This window comes from Geospiza fortis, unplaced genomic scaffold (assembly GCF_000277835.1).
Source record: "Geospiza fortis unplaced genomic scaffold, GeoFor_1.0 scaffold195, whole genome shotgun sequence".
Lineage (NCBI taxonomy): Eukaryota > Metazoa > Chordata > Aves > Passeriformes > Thraupidae > Geospiza > Geospiza fortis.
In genome coordinates, this window is record NW_005054324.1 from 3,916,833 (window position 1) to 3,940,999 (window position 24,167).

The 24,167-nt window shown below is 38.2% G+C and overlaps 1 protein-coding gene across 2 annotated transcripts; it reads right to left on the reverse strand.

Annotated features, from left to right (window-relative positions):
• Window positions 1-1,615: 1,615 nt before the first annotated feature.
• SLC13A1 (solute carrier family 13 member 1) lies at window positions 1,616-23,845 on the reverse strand. Of its 2 annotated transcripts, none has more exons than XM_005420908.2 (15): window positions 23,747-23,845; window positions 21,824-21,952; window positions 20,945-21,081; window positions 17,061-17,248; window positions 16,412-16,469; window positions 16,256-16,322; window positions 15,571-15,731; window positions 13,899-14,018; window positions 12,602-12,700; window positions 12,411-12,512; window positions 6,650-6,753; window positions 4,989-5,098; window positions 4,205-4,366; window positions 1,860-1,997; window positions 1,616-1,759 (listed from the first exon to the last, which is right to left on the reverse strand). In XM_005420908.2, the coding sequence occupies exons 1-15, from the start codon at window positions 23,843-23,845 to the stop codon at window positions 1,616-1,618; spliced, it is 1,818 nt and encodes a 605-aa protein (XP_005420965.1). The 2 variants fall into 2 exon arrangements, with proteins under 2 accessions (XP_005420965.1, XP_014162452.1); XM_014306977.2 differs by having other exon boundaries at window positions 15,571-15,734.
• Between the last annotated feature and the right edge of the window lie 322 nt (window positions 23,846-24,167).

Here is a 24,167-nt window from a genome sequence, read left to right on the forward strand (position 1 = left end):
GGTTTGTATCTTGCATTAGTTACTTGTATCATCATTTCCCTTGGGTACCTGCCTTCATTTAGCCAAGCATTGTATTTCTGTACTGATGATCATTACTACAGGGGATCAATAAGCTTTATTTGTATAGTGGCAGCTCCTGGTTGCCCCAGTGATAGTCATAGCCCTATTTTGCTACTGCATAAAAAAATTGTGATAGCAGTCTCAATTGGGCTTAAAAGCATGATGTCATGCTTTTAATATAAATACTCCAATACTTACTTCAATACTTACACAGAATCATTCATTAAGAAAAAAGTGCTTCTTTAATAATTCGCTGCAGCTAAACCTGCAACTAATAGCTGCAGGTAACAAGCTACATATACATTATACACTGCATTCTGGGATTACAGAAGTCATGACTAACATCTTTAAATATGCAGTACCAAAAACAAATGTAAACCCATAATCAAAAACCAACAGCATTTTTTGGTTGTTGTTGTTAGGAAAAATGGACACTATCTTTAAAAGACAGATTGATGTTTACAGCTATCATATGGATGCCCCAAGGCATGATCCAATCTAAATACATGCAGCTTTCATTCAGACTACATTCACACTACATGCTCTTTACAAATTATTACAGGTCTTCACAAGTAAAGCTATAGTCTTTATGGTGAAAAATATGTAACAACCAAGAACATCATTATTTGGGGATATCTTTGAACTCCAACTTACATTCTGACCATATTACACTATTTTGTTTAGGACATTACAATATTAACACAGTCGAGTAACCTTGAACTTCGACCTGTCCTGCAGATATCATGAGCCTCCTGGTGAAGATTCACTTGGTTGACAGATTGACTGTTAAATCTTCAGCACTGTCTTATGGTTTCATTCCTCAAGGAGATATATCTACTTTTGGCAGAGGTATGATGATAATTTGTGCAGATCAACTCAGATCAATCAACATATGTCTATCCAGAGAAATATGGGGTTTTTTTCTTTTACAAAAGCAACAATGTATTTTAGTGAGGTCCTGGAAGGATGTAGCATAAGCATATGCTTAAGTATGCATTTTCCTTCCAGGTTACAAGGTGCTTAGTAGATAAAGTGCTGTGTAAGAGGTCATACTGCTCTTCTCCATTTTTTGTGCATTTTTGACTGGTCTGTAAACTACGGGTTCAAGACAGTCCCCTCCCTGATCTTTTGTTTGTGATCAACACTGTTTCAAACAAAGCTTGAATCTAGAAAACAGAAAACCAACATGCTCTCTGACAACCCCCAAAAAAGTAATAACAAGGACCTTTATTTGAAATAATAAATTCTAAATTTCATTATTCTGCTACCCTGAGAATGGGGGCAAATTGCCCGTGATAATGACTATGCACATTTATTTTTTCCTTCATAACATGAAGATATAAAAATTCAGACTAGCTGAACTAGATTAGAAACCTGATCTAACTATGATCTTTAGAAAGTCTAGCACTCTTCCTGATTAGACTCTCAGACTGGATCATCAGTCTCTAGGACTGTGAAATACAACATTTATAGTAATGTCGATCCTTATAATTGTGGTGGCTGAAAGCATTTTAAGTGACTCACCACATGTGAGAAAATAAAAGGAAACTTTTTTTTACAGCCCGGTGCCATTTGTAGATGGGATGTTGGGTGCCCAACTTGGGTAAGTATAGAGATCAAATATAGGAACTATCCATGTCATGATCCCAAGCATAACTACAGCGACTCCAATGATGTTAATGCCCAAGCCAGCTTTCACCTAAAGAAGAGGAAAAGGAAAGGAGAAACATGCATCAAGACAATGAAGCAAAATTTTTGAATGCCAAAAATGCCCTTTAGGACTTTTGCTTAAAACTCACCATGTCCATAATAGTTAAATGACCATATGAAAACACGATGGCATTGGCTGGGGTTGCTACAGGAAGCAGGGATGCAAAGGAAGTACACAAAGTAGCAGGTATCAAAATGAAAAGTGGGTTCACATGAATGGCTTCAGCCTACCAAAAAATGAAACAGAGTACAGCTGTCAAGGGATGCATTTGCCAAATTAAATACAGAAATACAAACTTCCTATATTAACACAAGTGAAATGTGAATGGAACTGCCAATTTAAACAATGAGAAAACACTTTTTTTGGTAAATCAGTTTTTAAGAACATTGCACAGGCACGAAAAGCAAAAACACTGCAAGAAAGATGATAAAGCTGAATTTGTATATTATACATTACTGATGATCCGGACAAAGGGATTGCATGTACCCTCAGTAAAGGTATGAATGACACTACATTGGGGGGTGTTGATCTTCTGGAGAGTAGGAAGGCTCTGCAGAGGGATCTGGACAGGCTGGATTGATAAGGTTTAACAAGACTAAATGCTAGGTCCTGCCCTATGGTCACAACAATTGCAGGCAGTGCCACAGGCTGGGGGCAGACAGGCTGCAAAGGTGCCTGGTGGAAAAGGAGCTGGCTCAGTTGGTTGACGGGACATGAACATGATCCAGGGTGTGTCCAGGTGGCCAAGAAGGCCATTGCCATCCTGGCCTCTATCAGCAATAGTGTGGCCAGCAGAACCAGGCAGTGTTTGTCCCCCTGTACTCAGCACTGTTGTGGCCACACTTTGGGTGCTGTGTCCAGCTCTGGACCTCTCACTACAAGAAAGACATTGAGGGGCTGGAGTGTGTCCAGAGGAAGGCAATGGAGCTGGGGAAGGGTTGGGAGCACAAGTCCTTATAAAGAGCAGCTGAAGGGTGGTCAGCCTGGGGAAAGGCATCTCAGGAAAGACCTTATCACTCTCTACAACTCCCTGAAAGGAGGGTGGTGGGTGTCAGTCTCTTCTTCCAGACAACTAGCAATAGGACAAGAGGAAATGGCCTCAAACTGCACCAAGGGAGGTTCAGGTTGAACATCAGGAAGAATTTCTTTAGTGAAAGGGCTGTTAAACATTGGAATGGACTCCCCATGGAGGCGGTGGAGTCATCATCTGTGGAAGTGTCCAAAAAACTATTGGATGGACCACTTAGTGTCATGGTTATTTGGCAAAGTGGTCATCAGTCAAAAATTGGACATGATGATCTCACAAATCTTTTCCAACCTAATTGATTCTGTAATTCTGTGAAAAGAGGAGTAACATGTCTTTGAAAGACAAAAGGCGTTAGTATGTGTCAAGGCTGGCCAGCAGGAAAAGCTACAGACGAGAAGACAAGAAGTTTTGAAGAAAGAATCAGATGTTTTGATAAAGATGATGAGAAGAAAGAACATAATTGATCTAAGGACAGAAGAAATGTGAACTACAGAGCACATCTATTAGCCCTCTCTTTGTGACAACCTGGAGCGTTAACTGTTTTTGCTGAAGATGCAGTCTGGAAGAAACCCTAAGAGAACTGTCCTTTTAAGAGCTTCAAATATTCACAAATAGTAATGACAGCATCAATTTTCACATGTTCAACTGTACTGGAGTTTTCTGAGGTAATTTTCTTCACAGTGGCTTGTATGTTTTGGATTTGTGCTGAATACAGTGTTGACAATAAAGGGTTGTTTTCTCCTGGCTGAGCAGTATTTACACAGAGCAAAGGCCTTTCCTATTTTTCTCACTGCCACAGTAATGAGAGGCTGGGGTGGAATTGGCAGGAGACATAGTGAGGACAGCTGACCCCAGCTGACCAAGGGATATTCCATACCATATGGCATCGTGCTCAGTATATAAGGCAGGGGGAGTTTGGTGTGGTGGCATTTCTTACCCCAAGTTACTGTCATGTGTGATGGGGCCCTGCTCTCCTGGAGATGGCTGAGCAGCAGCCTGCCCAGGGGAAGCAGTGAATTAATTACTTGTTTTGCTTTGTTTACACATGGGGCTTTTGCTCTCCCTGTTAAATTGTCTTCATCTGAACCCATAAGTTTTCTAGTTTTTCCCCTTCTAATTCTGTCCAGGACCCCTCTGGTGTGGGATAGAGTGAGCAGCTGTCTATGGCTTGATTGCCATCTGGGTTTAATCCATAAAATGAACTTTTATCTAATTTTACTAATTTTTCAGCATCTCCTGTTAAAAACACCTAAAGCAACCAAATATACAATGCACAATACAGGACAGCAAAAAATCTGCATGAAGTATTTTATTGAGCCTTTTTAAAACCACTTCATTTGAGCAGCTACATTATTACATAGGTGATAGAGTAGATTCTAATTAAAAAATAAGCTTGTTATACTCACCAAAGGAGATAGTATGGGCAAAAAGATCGTAATGGTAGCTGGATTGCTGGCTACTTCAGTTACTGAAGTGACAATAAGGCAGGATATCAGGATAATCAGCCACAAGGGTAATGATCCTAGAGGTGTCAATTTACTTGCTACCCACTCAGAAAGTTTTGAAACCTGCATAAGGAACGTGAGAACATGATTATGTTTAGCAAGTCACTGAAAAGGAAATTGTTTAAATGGTATATAAACAGAACTTATCTGCTAATAGTGAAGTATCCATATTTCTGCCACATGTTTTTAAGACCTTTTTTCTAATTCAATAATGCTCTATAGGAGCCCATGCAAATTATATTGCTTTTATTTATATTTGCATCTCTGAGATGGTTAGAGGAGTCTTAATCAGAAAATGGTAATACGAGTATATTAGGCTTCATAACCGGAGTCTTGGCCCAAAGCTGTTTGATTTACTGGAGTCGCCATCAGGCTCCACATGGGAGTTATCTCAGTGACATTAAGGCTTTGGAAACAGTGTGTTGTCACAATGCCTGCCCCCATCAGATCTACATTAAATAAGAAACAGTAGTCATCACTGTGCATGGTCTTGGAAGATATAGGAAACTTCTTTTTATCTAAACCTGCATTCTGAACATCTTGAATATTCATCACATTTATCCCGTTCAATATTGCTACAGAATAACTTGCTAAAACAAGTGAATAACTGTGAATTCACTGCATGTCTGAATTGCTCTTGATTGGGTCACGTTATTTGTTCAGTATCTTCTATAAATTGCATTACCTCGCAGCCGTCTGCCAGTGCAAACCCGCCACCAACAAGAATAGCTATTTCCCAGGGCATGCATGACTGAAATTCCTTCCAAGTAATCAGTGGAATGTAACCAGAAACAGCTAGAGAAAGAAAAAAAAAATATATATATATAACCCCCCAACCAACACTTAAAAACATATTGACAAGCTCTTGAAATAATCTCCCTGAGAAAGTACTTGGGAAAAAAATCAAAGACAAAAAGCTCATCATTGTAACATGAACAAGGTCTCTGACAGAAACAACCTGCACTTCCTGGTACAGATCTTTAACTCGGGAAAACTGTCATAGCTTGGAGACATTAGAGCTGTGATTACCACCAGTGGAGCACTGGTCCCTTTCCCCTCCTTCCCTATGTGGAAGACAGCTGTAGGATACCAGTGGGTTTTATTTACTCAGTAAAACTGCACTATTCAGGCAGATTGCTGAGCCAATGCTGTTTCACTTAGACTCATTTAGGTTCTGACCTTCTGTCCTGGATTGCCAAGCAAATTGTGTTCTATTTGCCATCTGTATGGCAGTGGTCTTCTGTTAAGTGGGCAGTTTTCCTTATCTCTTCCACAACCACTCCTCCCTCTGGGGAGACATCTGCTGATAATAGGCTACTGAATATCACTGCATGTCTGATAAGAACTATGGCATCCCATTGTGAGATGCTCTGCCCAGAGGGAGGAGCCAAGCATTCCTACTAGGATATAATCTTGAGGTCCTGGAACACCAGCATGGCTTTCTCCACTGGATTTCCCAGAGGTACAGCTGCCTCTTCCACTGGATCTTCAGAGGAAGACTACACTTTTTTACAGGATCACTGCTCCAACAGTGACACACCTGACACTCCAGGAGGACTGCAGCCACAATTCCAATTGGACTGCTACCAACATCCTGACCAACAGGGTGTCAGGTTGTGTTCTGACTCTTTCAGTGTGGTTTTAGTTTACTGCATTGTTTATTTTCTGCACTTTTAAAAATTTTCTTCCCTAATAAAGAACTGTTATTCCTGCTCCCATATGTTTGCCTGAGAGCCCCGCTTAATTTCAAGTTTACAACAATTCGGAGGGAGGGGGTTTACATTTTCAATTTCAGGAGAGGCTCCTGCCTTCAATAGTACACACCTGTCTTTCCAAACCAAGACACCTTCCATTCTCTGTGAACCCCTAGATCCCATTGTTTTCAGCAGCACAACTAAATGCATAAAGAGGATGAGCCAGAGGAGTACTTTAAACAAAAAATCTATTTTGAAGAGGAAAACTTACATGATAATAAATTAATGTACAATTTTGGGTTTTATAGGGCACCCTAATCAAGCAGTAACATTTTCAAAACATGAGCCTAGCCCTGCCCCATGCAGCCCATTTCAAAGCCCACTGCAGTGAATGGGCAGGTGGTTTCCATTGGTGTCCATGGGCTGCAGGTAGCAGCTTCCTGCACAGCACTGGCTCCTGCTGCTCACAGTGTATAATTGTTGGTACTGACTTCCAGGACAGGAGTGCTTTACACCCCAGTGCTTTATACCCTCTGTTAAGACTTCAGCATTAGTATATAACTACATTCCTCTAACCGGCGCAATAAGTTACATTTACAGTAGCATCTTAGATACCTTATTGTAGTAAAATTGACATCAAAATATACTCAACTGTTTTCTCCATTCGATGTCCTAGGCAATGTTTTTGCTGGAATAATAAAGAAGAGGAGGCCTATCACTAAGGCAGCTGTTGAATCCGTAATATAGCTTTTATATCTATGGAGAAGTCAACAAGAAAAAAAACACATAAATACATATATAGTCAGGAGAAGGAGGGGAGGAGAGAGGAAGAGGATAGAGTAGCCGGAAAGGCCACAGTCTGCTGTGGACTGACCATAACCCTCTATTCCTCATCCCTTGCACCATTAGGTGTGGTGGAAAGAGGTAGAGGAGTCAGGAATCAAGTCAGGTTGAGCCTGGAAAAAAGAGGATGTGGGGAAAGTTTTTTAGTTTCTGTCTTTGTTTCTCACCATCCAACTCTATTTTTAATTTGCTGTTAAATTATTTTTTCCCATATCAAGTCTGCCCATAATGGTAACTGATAAGCAATCATTTATCCCTGTCTTTATCCTGACCCAAAAGCTTTTTGACCTTATTTTCTCCCTGGTCCTGTTGAGGAGAGGCAGTGACAAAGTTGCTGGGTGGGTACTGGCAGACAATCAAAGTCAGCTCCTCAGATCTATAGAAATTTTTGGTGCAGGCCCTATAAATTCATAAATAAACATCTTGAGTCAGCATGTGTTATTTTGCCATACAGAAATAAGCTGGTGGAGGGGGATATTCAGAAGTAGCTGATGCTTAGATAACTAGTTTTCACAGTTTAATGATAAATTTAATAATTTTAATATGCTCTGCAATAGATTCAGTTTAAGAGGCCTTAAAGAACACAGTTCATACCCACAAACGGCATTTTCTAGCTGAGGAAAGGCAGCAGAACTTTATTATCGTCCTCCAAAGGCTGTTATTACTTGGGTCACAGACATGAGGGACATGTTTGTTTTGGTCATTTCCAGTACCTAAGAACTGTTTGCACTACTGTGTCTTAAACTGCTTCAATATCCTTCTGACTTGTAAAGAGTAGCCCCAAGATCAGGCAGGGTGCCAAGCTGAGCTGTAAGGCCATTTTAACACATACAAGCCTGTTAATCAATGTTAGCTGATGACATATCCCAGTCTGTCTTATTTCAGTCAAAATGGCCATTAAAATGAATAGAAATTTTACTGAAGAAAGCTAAGCAAACATTTTTAAACCTTGTTATTTTTTTCTATTTTCTGCAAGTTCTTCTGTAAGATTTTCTGAAGCAACACACCAATATATTTGTTCTCTCAGCCTCAGACCATATGCTTTCTAAATACTCAGCTACAGTAGGTCCAATAATAACTTCCCATCAGATCTTCCCAGCAGCTTGATGTTTTGTACTGAACCAGAGCTTCTCACTGAAAGCAAAAAACAGTTCTCTCAGTTATATGCTACAAATATCTAGTCCTTTGCTTTGTTAGGTGAAATTCAAACAAAACCTTAATATGTATACCTGACTTACACCAAAACCAGCATAATTTTAGCTAACACTGTCACAAAATGAAGATGCCCTAGAAGTTGAAGTGATTCTCGAATATTTTCTGTCTCCTGCTTCCTAGTCTCTGCCTCCATAGAAAATACATTTTGAAAAATAAAGTTACTATATTTTTCTGGTTTCCTAAGGCAGGAGGTTCTGCCTGTGTATCATCTTTAGCCTAGGACCAGATGCATCAGGTCTAGAGATATAAAATCTCTTCCTCTTGGATCCTATCCTACATTCTTTTAAGGCTTGCTAGAAGTTCTGAAGGAAAGTGAGATCTAGATACAGAAACAATCCATGCTGTCACTTTCCTCTAGGCAGCTCCATTTTCATATAATGGTTGAGTTAGAAAGGGGCCTCAGGAGGTTGTCTGGTCCAACCCCCTCTGCTCAGGCAGGGTCACTCAGAGCCACTGCCCAGAACTGTGTTCAGACAGTTTTTTAATATCTCCAAGGATGGAAAATCAAAAACCTCTCTGGGTCACTATCACAGGTGAAAAACATCTCCTGATGTTCAGGAGGCAACCTGTAAATTTAATTTTGTGCACATTGTCTCTCATCCTGTCACTGAGCCTCACTAAGAAGAGCCTGACTCTTTCCTCTTTGCTCTCTCTCATGTAGTTTTAAATGTTGTCAAGGTGTCAATCCCCTTGCTGCAGGGATTGTTCCTCCCCAGGTGCAGGACTCTGCACTTACTCTAGTTGAACTAGGGAGTGCAACGTTTTGCTCACAAACTCAGTATTCCTGATGCAAACCACCATTCTCAAAAAACCTTCTTGGGACACACACGTCCTACCACCAGTCAAACTATTTTGAGGACACACGCATGATGTCATTCCAAACAGAAGCTTTTCAATCACTATTAAATTTTGAGATAAACATTTTTTAAAGCCTATTTATCCAAGTTGTAATACAACTGCATATACACATCTACCTGCTTATAAGACTGCAAATCTGATTGTGCTATAAGGAAGCAAAAAACCTGTTGATTCAAGAGATCTCACTCCAACTGAGATTATAGTGGAGAACATGGCTGTGGACAAAAATACATAGTGATCTTGAATTAGAAGTAAAGAAAGCAATAAGTCATGAAGAAAAAAATACAGTACATCCAGGCAATAATCTGTGGAAGAGTGAGGGAAGCCTACCTTGCCTACATCAGCTGTAATCAGCTGCAGCTCAGTGTTGAACTTTCTGTTTCTTATGAGGCTCATAAACCCAAAGGCCAAAGTCCAACCTGAAACTGCTCTAATTGAAGCTAATACTCGGCAGCCTGGAATCAGACCAGGACAAAGAAGGAAACTGCTGTAGCAGAAATGATGTGTGATCATGTGCTGTCAACAGATGGGGAGGAAACAGGCATTTTTGCCCTGTGCTGCTCTCTGTAGTGTTATACAATATTTATTAAAACATCCTGCCGTCTGCTCACAGAAGGAGGTAATGGGTGCAGGGCAGGACAGCAAAGGAAGGATTAGACTTTAATAGATATACATTTTTTTCTAAAGAAAAATAAACTGGTAGAGGTAATGTATTTTTGAAAGGCATCTGATAAAGCTGGAAATAATGGGCTCTACTCAATACTGCTGCAGCAGAAATGTGGATTAAGAACTTGCTGACAGTACAAAAAACAGCTCTTAAGAAGCATGAAAGTAGCATAAATAAATAGTGGTATTTCTGCTGGGATTTCAAAGGTATCAGTGTTTGCATATTAAAGGGGTACTCAGTAACATGATGATGCACACAAGGGTCTGATAACATGAACGTGGATGGTGACAGTGATGGGAAATTTTCTTTGAAACAAAGATTTAAGCATTTAATTTAGTTCATCAAGCAAAACTTATAAGGTGATATAATCACAAGATACATATACTTTTAAAGCACAGAAGATTTTTTTAATCCAACAGAGAAAGAAACAAATAGATATCTGGAAGCATATTCCAACAGAAAGCAGTATGTTAGTTTGTCTTTTAAATTTGACAACAGACATGACTATCAAGGAAATTAGCAAATTCCAAAATCTGAGGAACCTGGACTTTGCCACCCTAACATCAAGCCTGGTTTCTTTCTGGAAATTCAGGTTCTGATAAAGTAAATTCCTACTAGGTTTAACACACAGAACAGTGTAACTCTTTTGATCTTCAGCATGCTAGAATAAAGGATCAGACAGACCTTTCTGGTTTAAGACCCTGAGGGTGGTGCAATTCCCACCTAATAGGATGCACTCACTAGTCTCAGAGCAACATTGTGGCTTTTCATAAGGTAAAAGCTCTTTTCAGGTGGCAGAACTTCCCTTAGGTCTTCTTGAGAATGTGGGATAAAACCCTGTGGAAAACAAGTGCTATCAAATTTCTGTAAGGGTGGAGAATATTTCCTTATAGGTGTTTCCTGTAACATAAAGAAGTTATACACACCCCGGTCTCTGTACTTAAGTCCAAAGCACTGAGCAATTTTTTATGCAGAGGCCTTAGGGAACAAGGGTGTAAGAGATGTAATCTACAGTTCAGTGCACTGCTACAAGCCTCTTGGACACCACCGTGTCAGAAATACAGTTCCTAAGATCTGAGGGGTTTTTCCCTCAGATTTCTTTGTTGTTGCTCCTGTTTGGTTTGGGTTTTACTTTTAAGAATATGCCTTGCTCACAGCTGTACCTGTGCCGACCCTATGCCCCACTCCTTTACTTTCCCTGAGAAGTTTTGTTGCTCAGAAAGTATTAATATAATTTACTGGTTTTGTGCCTGTTAATATAATTGATTGATAAATTAAAGCTATCTAGAAATAGGCAGGGTATGAATAGTAAGAAATGCTTTCTTTTCTCTTAAAGGTCATAAGAAAAGCTTTGTTTCTCTTCAGGTTAGCTCACCCAAATTACAACATAATTCAACCTAATGTGCTGTGATACATGCTTGCAGTTCCTTCCAAGGGCAACATTAGAGGGCATCCACAAGGTAACATCCCTGTGCAGAACCTATAACCCTGCTCATTTTTGTGAATGTTCTGTTTTTCTCAAACAATGAACAAAATTCTCAAACAATGATAACCAGCTTCAAATGGAAATATGTAGCTCTCTGGATGAAAAAAAGGCATTTGAACCCTAAGTCACATATTTGAAAGGTTTTTTACAGTGCCTTGTATTTCAGTTTAATATGTAGCTCTTTAAACAATGCTGGGTGAGCACTGGGTGTTAATAGGAAGCAGGAAGAGAAGGCAACCCAGCCTGATTGCTTAGCTAGCTGATCATTTAATTAGGTCACCACTCCAAAACCCTTTCAAGTGTGTAGTGTTTCATATGAGACAGTAATCATCAGCTCTGCTGTTGCTATAAGAGAAAAACTAGTGTTCCTTTTCAATTTTTTCCTGATGATCAAAAGTAAATAATTTTAAAATAATCTTAGTTTTTAATACACTTTTTAATGGTATTTTTTTGTGCAAAATAATTTTGTGTTACACTTTAAATCTTCAAAGTGCTACAATTATTCCTTGTGACATTCCCTCCCAGACTTTCTGGAAGAGCACTGGGAAGGTGTGTAAGTGGTGGAAATGTACTTAAAGATAGAAGGCATGAGGTATGTGTGTTCACGTGTCATTTATCACAAACACACAGGAAAACAAAATGGAAAATTACCCTTCTAGTCTAGAACTGGCCTTTGGGATAGCCAGTAATAAATGTTAAGCCCATAAGGATCTAAACAGCATTAAGTCCCAGTTCTCCCAATCCTGCAACTACTTCCCACCACTCCAGAGAAAAACTTGAAACTTTATCACAGAAAAACAGAACTGAAATTACAGTAATTGCAGCAAGAGAAAATGAGATATCATGGTAATATAAGTTCCTGTAAGACTGACTGATTACTTAAGGAAAGAAATCCAGATAATCCTGGAAAAGTTGCAGCAGAAGGCAAAAAACCCCTACAATAGTTCTTGATTTTATGGTGTCAAGTAAAACTATGACTTTAAGGGAGTTACGTATGAATGGGCAATAATTTATATCATTAATTTCAGCTGTCAAAGCAGGGGATGTTGGCCTGTATGCATATAAGTGTGCCATATTAACCCAAAAATCTAGCAACAATCCATCTTAGGAAGCATTTTATGTTATCCTATAACAGGTTTTACACATTTCAGCTATTGCTCACATATATATGTGAAGTTGCTGGAGTTTATCTTCTATATACACTACAAAGGTTTGCAACAAGTTTGGCCTGGCACATTTCCGAAATATTGAAAGTATTTTAATTTTTGAAAATTGGTAAGGAAAGAAGGTATATAGTTAAGGCACAGTACAGTCCTTTTTGGCTTATTAAAAGAGACCACTTACTTTGGGAAAAGTGAAGACCATCCTGGGATGAAGCCAGGATCTCTGGTGAACCACAGGAGGGTCATTACAATGAACAGGACAAGTGTAACAGTTTCTGGGTAGCTATAGCAGAAGTAGAATGAATTATAAATTTTCCTGAATTGACATTTAGATTTACCTGCTCTTGTTTGCAGATTTATAGTTTGAAATACCTAATTGGTCCAAGTTTCTTGTACTCCTCCTGAATCACCTGTGATGAGGCCTCTTCTCTAGCTGTTTTCTTCTTGCCACACTTGAACATGTTTTTTAAACTGGAATGTAAAGCAGCAATATTGAATGATGGGATATTAGTGTATACAGAAAAAACTGTCCAACCTTTCCAGTTACCAATAGCACTTGACAAATGTCTATTTGTCACTTTACAATGCAGTATCTCCCATTTAGCTATCACACACCAAGCATATTGGGGTTCATTGACAATGCCCAGTGGGAAAGTGACAGAGGCAGCCACAAAATGTGTTCTGTTATTGACCAACTCATTTGGCCAGGATGGATGAAACTTTAACCATGTGAACTAATTGAAAGAATCAAATATATAACTCTCTTTAATGAGAGTCTCCTTAAGTCTATGGCTTTGCTTTACTTTGTTTTTGAATGAAAAAGTTTTTCTTACACTAATAGCTTGCATATTGATCAGCAGGGTATTTGCTACGAGCCAGGTTTTCATTCTTGGATAAGTCTCTTATACAAAGTTAAAAAGAACATTATCAAAACAATAAAGAAAAATGAAACTATAAATGTTCACAAATAGAGTGGTAAGCATGGGATGATTCTGTCTGCTTAAAACTAGTCTCACTTTTCATGTCTTGCACCACAAGTAGCCATGTAATTTTGGAAGTTCGGTGTCCCACCTATCTCTCCAGTGAACTCATGGAGAAAAAGGCTTTGAAGAACCATCCCAAAAGATGTATTGTCCTCTCCAAAACCATAAAAGCCCAATTTGTGTGGAGAAATGGAAACCCTACCATACCACCACATATAGATTTAGGAAAAGCAGAAGTTTCTTACTTCACATTTACAAATACAGTCATCTGGTTTATAACAGACATTGTTCAAATATTCAAACCAATGCCTCACTCCAATAAAGGATGTATTCCTATGACTCTTCCAGTAAAAAAAAATGTATATGATTTCAGTATTCTTTTGTCTTGCACATGTGCACTGACTAAAGACTATGCGTGTATATTATACAGGAGTGAGTCCATTTGTGGTATGGACTTTTCACACTGGGCTGAATAGTCCAGGATTCTTATTTTAGAAAATTCTTGTCCATCTGGAGACTGAGCCATAATAATCAAGGGCACAAAACCACTGTTGCTGAATTTTCTTCCTATTGAGCCTAAGGAAAAGCCTCAATATTTATTAAACTAAGATGCAATATTTATTCCTGGTAAAAACAACAATTTATATCAATAACCTTTAGTTCTATTGATAATACTGTTCACTTACTCAAAGCCAAGGAAAAGCCACTGGAGCCAGAGCCAGGAGAGTAGCAGAATAGTAACTGCAATTGGGATGGAAAGGATAAACCAGGATCCAAAATTGATGCACTGGCAACCTGGGTAACGTCTGGATGAAAGCAAAAAAATGTTTAGTTCGCCTTTGCAAAGGAATGAAGACTTGTGAGAATTATCAGAAAGCACTTCTGTGGGAGAATATTTCTGGCTGGCAGCAGACTTCAGCATGAGGTGGTCTGTGGTATCCTCTTGCCTCACCCTCCCATCCTCTTCCTGGTCATCATGACCACTACAGGAACCGGCTGTGCCAGTTATTTGGGCAATGGGTCAGCAACAGGTCTGGGGATCTGACACGGACTGAGGTGTGTCTCAAGTGGGTTCAGTAAGCGAGGGAGGGCCATGCACAGCCTAAGGGCTGTTAGGACTATAAAGAAACAGAACGGAATTTTTTGAGATGAGAATTTAGCATGAGAAAATATACTCAAATGAAAAAGCTCCAATGGATGTAGAAGACAACAGTGGAAGAAACACTGAAACTTCTATTGTTTAGTTTTGTACAGGGATGAATATTTGTGTAAGTATTTCTAGTAATCTGAAAATTGATGTTAGGTATTCTTCATCTCCAGACCAAACATCCCTCAGGTAGAATGGATGATCAGTTTAAATGTTTTTTAAAAATAATCTATTACATAGTTCTGGTTGGATTATCTGTTATTGTTGGATTATCTACTGCAGGTCTTGCCTGAAGCAAGGATGGGCAGGACACACTGATTTATTTTCTAGACCTATTTCCTCTGGAGAATGTACAAGTGTGACTGATTTTAACAATCCTCTTTCTACAATGACAGTAAACTCTTCGCAGGCAAACTCTACAAATGGTATCAACTGGTATTCAACAATTTTGTCATGTGCAATACAAAACAGATGATGTAGGACAAAAAAGGATTTTGCTTTATTTTGTTTTATTTCAGAATTCAAGTAGGACTATTACTGACAATCGTAGTTTGCAGAAGGAAAAAATGATCAGCAAGAACTATTGGATTCCAAAGGGTTTAGAATGAAATTTGCCAATTTTCTTTTCAAAGTAGTTCTACTTAAAAAAGAAAATGAATATTAGAAAATGCTTTGGAAAACTTAAAACATTGCTCCATTGAATGCAAAGTTTCAGACTGCCTTGAAATTATCTGCTTTTTTTGTTGATTAATGGACCCAGAATTTTCATTTCAACAGTGCTTAGCCTCTTGAAAGTCTCCTGATGCTCTTTGCTAAGCAGTCTGAACTTATTTCCTGCTGTACTTAAAAATTAATAACAGATCTTTAGATAGTGATTGTTCTGTTCATGCCAAGTATTGCTTTCCTTCTCAGAAAAATCTATCTTTTTCCATGCAGCTACTGAAATTGTAAAGTACTACTTAACCAAACAATGGTCATCTTGTTGCATGTGTTGGCAGGTCACTTACAGACTTTCCCCGTGTAAGGCAAATACAAACCTGCAATTTCATTTTATCTCAGAAAAAAAAAATTAGGAAAAGCAACAGAATCAAATAGTATCAATCAAAGGGCAAGGTTTCTAATGCATTTTAGGGGAGACATGTGAGAGCTCAAGAAAGAAAGTTAAACTTCTGGACTAAGAAGAGTACAAATAATGTAATATAGTCTCTTACGAATTGAAGTGCTCAGTAAAAATCAGATTAGTCGATGTTCCTGTGATTGTGGTCAGTCCTCCAATGGTAGCAGAATAAGCCACACATAAACACATCACTTTGAAAATCCCACTGTATTTGTCCTTTCTGCTTTTTCTCTCTGCTTCAGCAGGTGGTAGGTTCTGCTTAGAAAATATATACACTAATTAATGTATAAGAAGGGCTCATCATCAGGCACAAAAATAGAATTTGAGGATATCTCAGAAGAGCCAGACAATTTACTGGCAATATAGTTGTCTGCAGTGTTACACTGGTAATGCAATTATCCATGTAAAGGAAAAGGAGGCAGAGTCAAATCCTGAAGTCCCTTCCCTGATATTAGTCTTTACAGAACTGCCTCTGTATAGACTGATACATATACACACACCTGATACAGAGTTTGTACTCTGGTTAGTAAAAAAAGTCAGTTTTACTTAGTACATGAAGCCAATATAGGTGAGGTTGCTTTAACTTGTGTGAAATGGGAGGACAAAACCAGTAATGAAATAGCTATACAAGCAAAGTGTGTACATGCGTCTGACTACAGGTATATTTTTTATTCACATGTAACCAGCTTCATTATAACTTGTGCCATTTTAGGTGAGGCATAGAAGTGCAATTTAGGTTAAAACTAAGATTCACTGCATAATAAAAATACTTTAAGTACCTGTTCATTTCCTTTTTCATTTTCCTTTTCAACTGTGCATACAGTACTACCCACATTGTTGTTATATCTGGAAAAACAAAGGCATGTATTGTAGCAAACAGATATTCTATTTAGATGAATTCTTAGAACAGAATTTACTAAATCATTAACAATTACCCATTTACTGGTTTTTCTTTCTCTTTCCAATCTGGGTTTTCATGTTCTCCTATATTTTCTGTAAGACAAAAAAGCATTTAAGGGAGTAAAACTGGAAAGGCTCCATCAATGTCTCATCCCATGCATTTGCTTCACATCATCCCATCAAGACATTTGCAAGCACCAATCTCAGAAACAGTTGATTTGTGCCCTACTCCTTCATGACTCCTGTTCCTCAGAATCTGAATCTTCTCAGGAGGAGAAATATTCCTAATTTGCAATCTAACTGTGAAGGTAATCAGTTTAGATTCAGTTGTTCTTCCAACATTACCCTATAGTTTAAAGAGCTCTTTTCCTGTGCTAACATTTAAGCCTTAGAGTATCTATAGCCTGGAGGCATATTTCCTTCCAGCCATCTCATAAGGCTGATAAGAGAGGTTGATAAGCCAGCCCCTTCCTGTCTCCCCTCCTCTCATCCAGCTGCAACCTTCTGCCCCTGTTCAGTTTTAATTAATCTTTGTGATCATGAGAGAGCTCACACACAGTGATCGGAGAGAAGTCTCACAGTGAAGCACGAGAAGATGCCAGTACTCCTCTGGCATTTCAGCCTACTTGCTGTGCTCCTTCCTGCCCAGTGAGGGTGGCAAAGCCACAACTGCAGCATGCCTACCGTCCAGCTCCAGGGCTGGGTTGATGGAGCCATTAGAGCAGGACATCTCCAGCTCATCAGCTTCTGCTTCAGCTCTGATGATCTGCTGAGCTACAGCTTCTACGATTGGCATCACCATGGCAGCAGCAGAGGTGTTGCTGAGCCACATTGACAAGAAAGCACAGCTAACCATGAAACCCAGCATAAGCCTGGAATAGGAGAGAAGAGTCTGTGACTGCTACAGTAACACCTCCTATCATCAGACTATTTAATATAAATGAGAACTTTGTCAACAGAAAAGTTGAAACACTGAAAATTTTAAGCTTGTAATTCTGAGAACATTTTTGAATTAAAATTGTCTTGCTCTAAGACGCTGAAATTATCATATTTTAGAGGTCTAAATATGCTTTAAAGTGAAGCAGAAGCCATAAAATTTATTTACAGAATTATACTGTACATGAACCATCTTTGAAGAAAGAGCACCATACATGTAACAAATCCAAATGAGAGTTAAAATGGCTACGCTGCTGATGCTATTAATCTCATATTGTACAGTCTAGGTCAAAACCCTGGAGTTCTCACTTAGTTAAGTTCTGTAGATATACCAGTTCGGTTGTTACAGGAAGAAATATTAAAAATTCAGAAAGAGGTACAAAACTTAGTCTTACTCAGAGCACCAAGACAAGTATAGGCATTATTTGGGCTTCAATAAATGTCATCTTCAATATTAAATGGGAAAGGGAAGAGTCATTACAACTCCTTAATCTGATCTTGGCTCAACTTTTTGTAAGTTTACTACAAATAGTAATGCAATACACTGAATTGCATCAATGACTGAAAAATAAAACATTCCATGTCATATCTGGTGAAGCTGGATTGTAAATTTAGAATATAGGTCACAATGTTGTTTTTAATGCATTTATTGGAGCTGGAAATGTGAACAGTCCTCCTAAATCGCTGTTCCAAGGTGCTATTATTGACATGAAACACCTGCCATACATCATCACAGCAAGAGAACATAGTGGAGGGATGGTGGTGTTGCACCTTTCCATCAGAAGATTTCTGTGCAATTTGTAAAATTCTTTGTGCAGCCTTGATCAGAAGCTTCACAAAAAAGTCAGTTTTACTTAGTACCTGAAACCAATATAGATATTATATAAAAATCATGTAAACATTATTTGATGATTGAAAATACCATCAAAATATCTCTTATAGCCTTTCATTTCAGCTAATGGCAACAACATTTCAAACTGGATTTTTTCTCAGTAGGGGAACCTTGTCTTTCCCGGTACACTTTTAACTGCATTGATGAAATGATCTGTAGACCAGCAAGTCACAGACCTGATTCAACACAAATTGTCATCAGTAGTGTAAAACCCATTAATTTAGGCAGTTTTGGATTAGGTCCTCAGACAGAAGTTGAGGAAGAATTGTTTCTTATGCAGAAAATACAGCTCAGAATAAGCACACTGAATATGAATTTTCACACTGTAAGAAAATGCCATTTTAGTAGAACTTGCAAGAGTATTTAAAAATAAAAAAAAATTAAGACATTCACTAATGTATTCTAAAATTATTCATCATAAATTTCCAGCATTAGATGGATTGATGGTCAGGTATAATGGATGGTCAGGTGACCATTTGGTACAATGTGGTGGGCTCTACTGAGGGACTGTAAAAATGATTGCAAAATAATAAAATATATCCTATTCTGTTCAGCTCTAGTTTTTCTGCATTATTTTCTCTGTGGCATTGTTAAAAAATACTAAGCATGAAAAATCTGGGCTGTGAAAACCCCTTACGATCATCAAGTCCAACCATAAACGTAACACTGCCAAGTCCACCACTAAACTATGTTCAGAAGTGCCACATCTAAATGTCTTCAAATACCTCCAGGGATGATGACTCAATCACTTCCCTTGACATCCAGTTCCAATGCCTGACCAACAATACACTGAATAAATTTTTGCTATTATCCAATCTAATCCTTCTCTGGCCCAACTTGAAGCTGTTTCCTCTTGTCTTTTCACTTTTCACCTGAGAGAAGAGGCTGACCTTCCCTTGGCTACAGCCTCCTTTCAAGGGAGTTGTAGACAGTGATAACATCTCCCCTGAGAAGCTTTTTCTCCAGACTGAACAACCCCAGCTCTTTCAGCGGCTCCTCATAAGACTTGTGCTTCAGACCCTTCACCAGCTTCATTGTCCTTCTCCGGGCTTGCACCAGCACCTCAATGTCTTTCTTGTAGTGAAGGGTCCAGAACTGAGCACAGAATTTGAGCTACAGCCTCACTGGTGTTGAGTACTGGGAGACCATCCATGTCTTGATCCTGCTGGCCACATATTTCTGATACACATCAGTTTGTCTAGAAAAATATATAATGGAAAATCCAGAAGTCTCCTGCTATTTTACTTTCACTGCTGCACCCTTTCTGACCTGTGATGCAGAGCTCTCATGCAGTGATATCTCTGCCTTGGCTGGATGAGGCTGCAGTGTGCACAGGCTGCGCTGTGCCTGCCGTGGGCACTGCTAGTGAGCAGCAGATGCTGAGAGGTGGGTAGATCACAGATCTACCTTCACAGATCATTTAATCCTTCACAGATCATCATAATCTTATCATCCCTTTGTCATGAGCAGGAAATGTGATAGGTATGAAGGATGCTTCCTCAGGGTTACAGCTCTGGACTTGCTTTAGGTATCCTCAGATGCTGGCTTCAGGTTTGACTGTTCACAGCACGCTCCCAGCAATGTTCAGCTTAGCACAGCACACCATCCACTTGTCATCTCCCTTTCAACATTTCAGCTAAAAGATGAGAATTTAGGAGTGTTCAAAAGAGAAGTCAAAATAACTAAACCTGAATAGCACAAGAATACAGCTTAAGATATTGGGAGGCAGAAGAACAAGAATGTTAGGCGAATTTTTTCCAAACAGAAAGCTACCAGCTATCAAAAGAGGTACAACGAAATCAAAATATATGAGATATTTAAAATTAGATCAGTCAAATTACTGATGAATAGAAATAATCCAGCATTCTTATCAAGTGTCATTATTTAAATCACTTAGAAGGCATCTTATTTTTTAGGCCTGGGGTTTCTGGTTTTTTGATAATTTGCTTCCTTTCTGCTTCCTGGCAAGGTGTCATGAGCATGATGTATTCTGGGAAGCTAAACTTGCTCCCTAGATCTTATGAGCAGCTTTGCTTGAATGCTGACAGATACCTCTGTCAGCCTAAACCCTTTCTACAAGTTTGTAAAGAAAGCAAAACTTTGAAACTTTGAAAAAATTTTTCACTTCCAAAAATATATGTTGATAGTGAGTAAGCAGAGAGTGTGATTTCTTTTACCTTGTTCCCTCTTCCAGCTGAGGAAGTGCCTATCCTTTGTTGTTTTTTTTTTTTTATATGCAGACAAGGAAGACACCTTAAGTAAAGACATTACAATGTGTTTTTCCTTCCCCACCACCTGCTTAGTTGTATGTTTGGTCTTTTTCCCCCTCACTGTGTATTTGAGCTATTTTTGTATTTTTGGAAATGTCCAGGATTTTGAAAACACTATTGAAATTAAAAAAAATCAGCATAGAACAACTTTTATGTTGTAGGCATTGGGTGGGAATGTTCCAACGACCATCAAGAAATGGGACCCCTATATTATTTACAATCTAATCCTACTTTTTGTTCAGAAGGATCCTCATTAGGAATAGAAGCCCTGCAGGGAACTTTCAGTTAGGATTTCAGCAAAATATTAAAGTGTCATCTACAAACCTTTCACATCAATTTAAATATCTGCTTTGTTTGAGTAAAAAAGAAAGGCTGGATTTCTACTGTAGAAAGAGCAGTAGGCAATTATTTCTGGAATACATAGCTTTCCACAAGTATTATTATCCTTCAAGACACTGTTTAGCACATACCATGCAGGGTTGACACCCACCAGCATCACCATTTTTAAAGCCACTCTTTTGTGAAGATTCCATTTTTCTATTGATGTTGCCAAACAAATTACTCCAATCAGCAGCAGATGAAAGTCTTTAAAATAAGCAGATGCTACCTGAAACAAAATAAAAAAAACCCAAAACCAAAAAGGAAAATAAACCAATTTTTTAAATTAAATGGTGAATTTTTTTTAGCCTTTGGTAATACCAATTTAATGAAAAAAATCAGTAAGATTATATTATGAAATAAATAGAGACTCTTTTCTTAAAATTAGGTCATTGGAACCATTAAATACATTTAACCAAATGATTCAAGGATGAATGCACTAAAATTCATATGGTTAAAACAAAGTAAAAATTAAAGCTTCAGATAGAACAATCCAAAATTGTCAGTCACATCTCACATGCATACTAAATCAGCAATTATATGTTGTTCTTGTTACTTTTTTATCTATTCAACAGGTAAAATAACAACTTCAAGCATAGACTTAGATTATGATTAGCTGTGATTTCATCTCTTTGGCATGAAGGTGTATAGTCAGCAGCTTGCACATGATGTCATTATTGTGACATTTTGCCTCTGTAATATTAAGGATATTTCATAACTACCTAGCATTTTCCCATCAACTGACATCTAAACACTGAGCCACTATCTAGGAGAAATTATTAAAGAAATTATTAAAAAAATGTGAACAAGTCCTGAAGACAAAGCATGCAAGCAAGTTGAGGCAGAACTATTGTGATTGGCACTCAGCAAATCCATGCATTTGCCTGACAGGTTTCAACATTATGCGTTTCATTCTTTGGAGTTTTGATTTCTGATATGCACAGTATAAAACAGAGAAAAATAAAGGTTACCTGCTTGGATCCCATTATACCAAACAAGGGGAACATAAAGGCAGGAAGCAGAGCTGAAACAGCCAGTGGCAAAGCTTCTGTGAGCCAAAAGATGGCAACTACAAACAACGTGTATGCACATTCTGCTTCCTAGAATACAAAAGGCATCAATAACAACATGAGCGGATCATCCAGGGGGGAAAAACCACAATTCAAAAAGCGCAGCTCCATCAGTAGAGAGATTCCCCACAGCTGGAAAAGTATGAGTCAAAGGACCTGTGTTTAGGGTAGTTATTGTGTGCTGCTGACAATCCTGCTGAGATATGAAACACGCTCAGTAAAATAGGTGTAGAGAAATTTCTCTAAGAGATAGTAAAATTATTTCAATTCTATCACTCAGGAACAGTGGGAAAAAAGTCAGCTTCTTGTTCCTTCAAAGACAATTAATCACCTTCGAGGTCATTCTGAAGCATTCTCAGGCCATGAATTCCTATAAATCAAAAGCATTTTGCCTCTGTAAGCAAACCTTTAAGACTCCAGGAGTACTCGCAGTCAATAATTGGTCAAATGTTTTCTCTCCTGAAGTTTTGTCATCAGTAGCAATAAGGCAAGGATATAATCTAACAAAAAAGGTATCATGCAATTCTGACAAGAAACATTGCTGTTGTTTTTCAGGCTTGTAAATTTAGCGAGTGTCTTTTGCTTCAACTCCTTAAAATCAGGAGATTTTTCTTTTCCTTTTTTTATCTTTTTTTTTCCCTCCCAGGAGAATAATTTTCAATGCTGTCTGTAAAATGCAGCCCCAGACAAATATAATGAGGTGAATTAAATCTAGTTTCTTCCAGAGTATTAGAAATCTCTTTTGTGTAGTTTTTAACTTATATTCCTGCTTTTAAGGAAAATGGTTTGGAACTCTTAGTGCCCCTGGTTAGGGTATGAAATTACTCAACAACAGCAGAAATGTTTTGTACTGGGAAAGGAGTAGCTTAATGATGTAGCTCTTGGACCTTTGCCTGGAAAACAACAATATTAAACCTAAGTCAGTCAGCTGTGTCTATCATTTATTTTGGGAAAGAAATTTTTGTTATGTATGAAACAATTTGAAAATATCCATTCACCTAGCAAATGCTCATCTCACTTAAGTCCTATGATATTAAGAATTTCCCACGAGTTTCCTCTCAGAAAGGAAACTGAAATATTGGAATGTGATGTGAGTGTGTGAAGCACATTGCTCTGTACCCACCATCTAACTGTGATGCAAAGACTTCTGAACCAAATTTTCATGTATTTTCATTCATGGTATGTATAACACACACATTATAACACATCACAGAATTCCATTTCGATCTGCTGGCATCAGAGCTGTACCAAATAGAGTCACTAATGATATTGTTAGATAGCTGTTTCATCAGCTTGGAGTTGTCCCAAGAGTTAGTGAATGCCAGAATTTATTTCAAGTAAAATAAAACCATAGATTTTGCTCTATTTAGGAACCAGAGGGAATTTGTCAGATCACTGAATACAGTCATGTCCTATCAGACAACATAAAATGTGATGAACTTAAAATCCTTTATTAAACAATAAGTAATTGCAGCTCTTTTCCTGACAATTCATCTCCATTGTCAATCATATGGAGCTGTTTAAAAGAGTCCAAAAAATAATAATGGTAACAATATTACCAATGTAGTCCAGATGTTAGAAAACAAATATGTGATTCTGAGCTTCATGCATCCAGTACAGAATTTTATGTTGAAGCTGTCTTCTCTAAATTTCTGTGAAAATACACTAAATTGACAAAAAAATAATCACAATGCAAATATCATTATTCATTCAAGGTCCCTTCCAACTCAAACTATTTGTGATTCTGTTAATCTGAAAAGGTCTAGGAATCTCAATCTTTACATACAGGTGCAAAATAATTATCTCTCTAAGCAGGTCACTTACTTCTGTTTTGATGATAAGTGGAAGTGGAAGTAAAAGCAGTGGGGTGAGGACAATGAGCAGGAACCTTCGGTAAACCAGGAGGTAGCTAAGAATCTTCATGGTTGATGGCTGTTAGATGAACTTTCCTGAAGAAACTGCCAAAAAACATGTCTGACTTTAAATAGCTGACTCTGATTAATATTTTTCCAAGCTATCACCTTTAGCCATTGCTAAAGCAGGCCAGTAAAGCAAGTTAAAATTAAATCTGGCTCTTTACTGTTTTAGCAAGTTTATTAACAGTAGGTTGATAAGATAAGCGTCCGCCTTAAACCAAGGCTAGATGTCAGCCCTCTCAGGACTTTCTCTCTCTGCTCTTCCTCATAACAAGTTTATGTAATTACAACAGGTTCTTGACAGTCAGAAAAATAAAACCTTCCGGTGC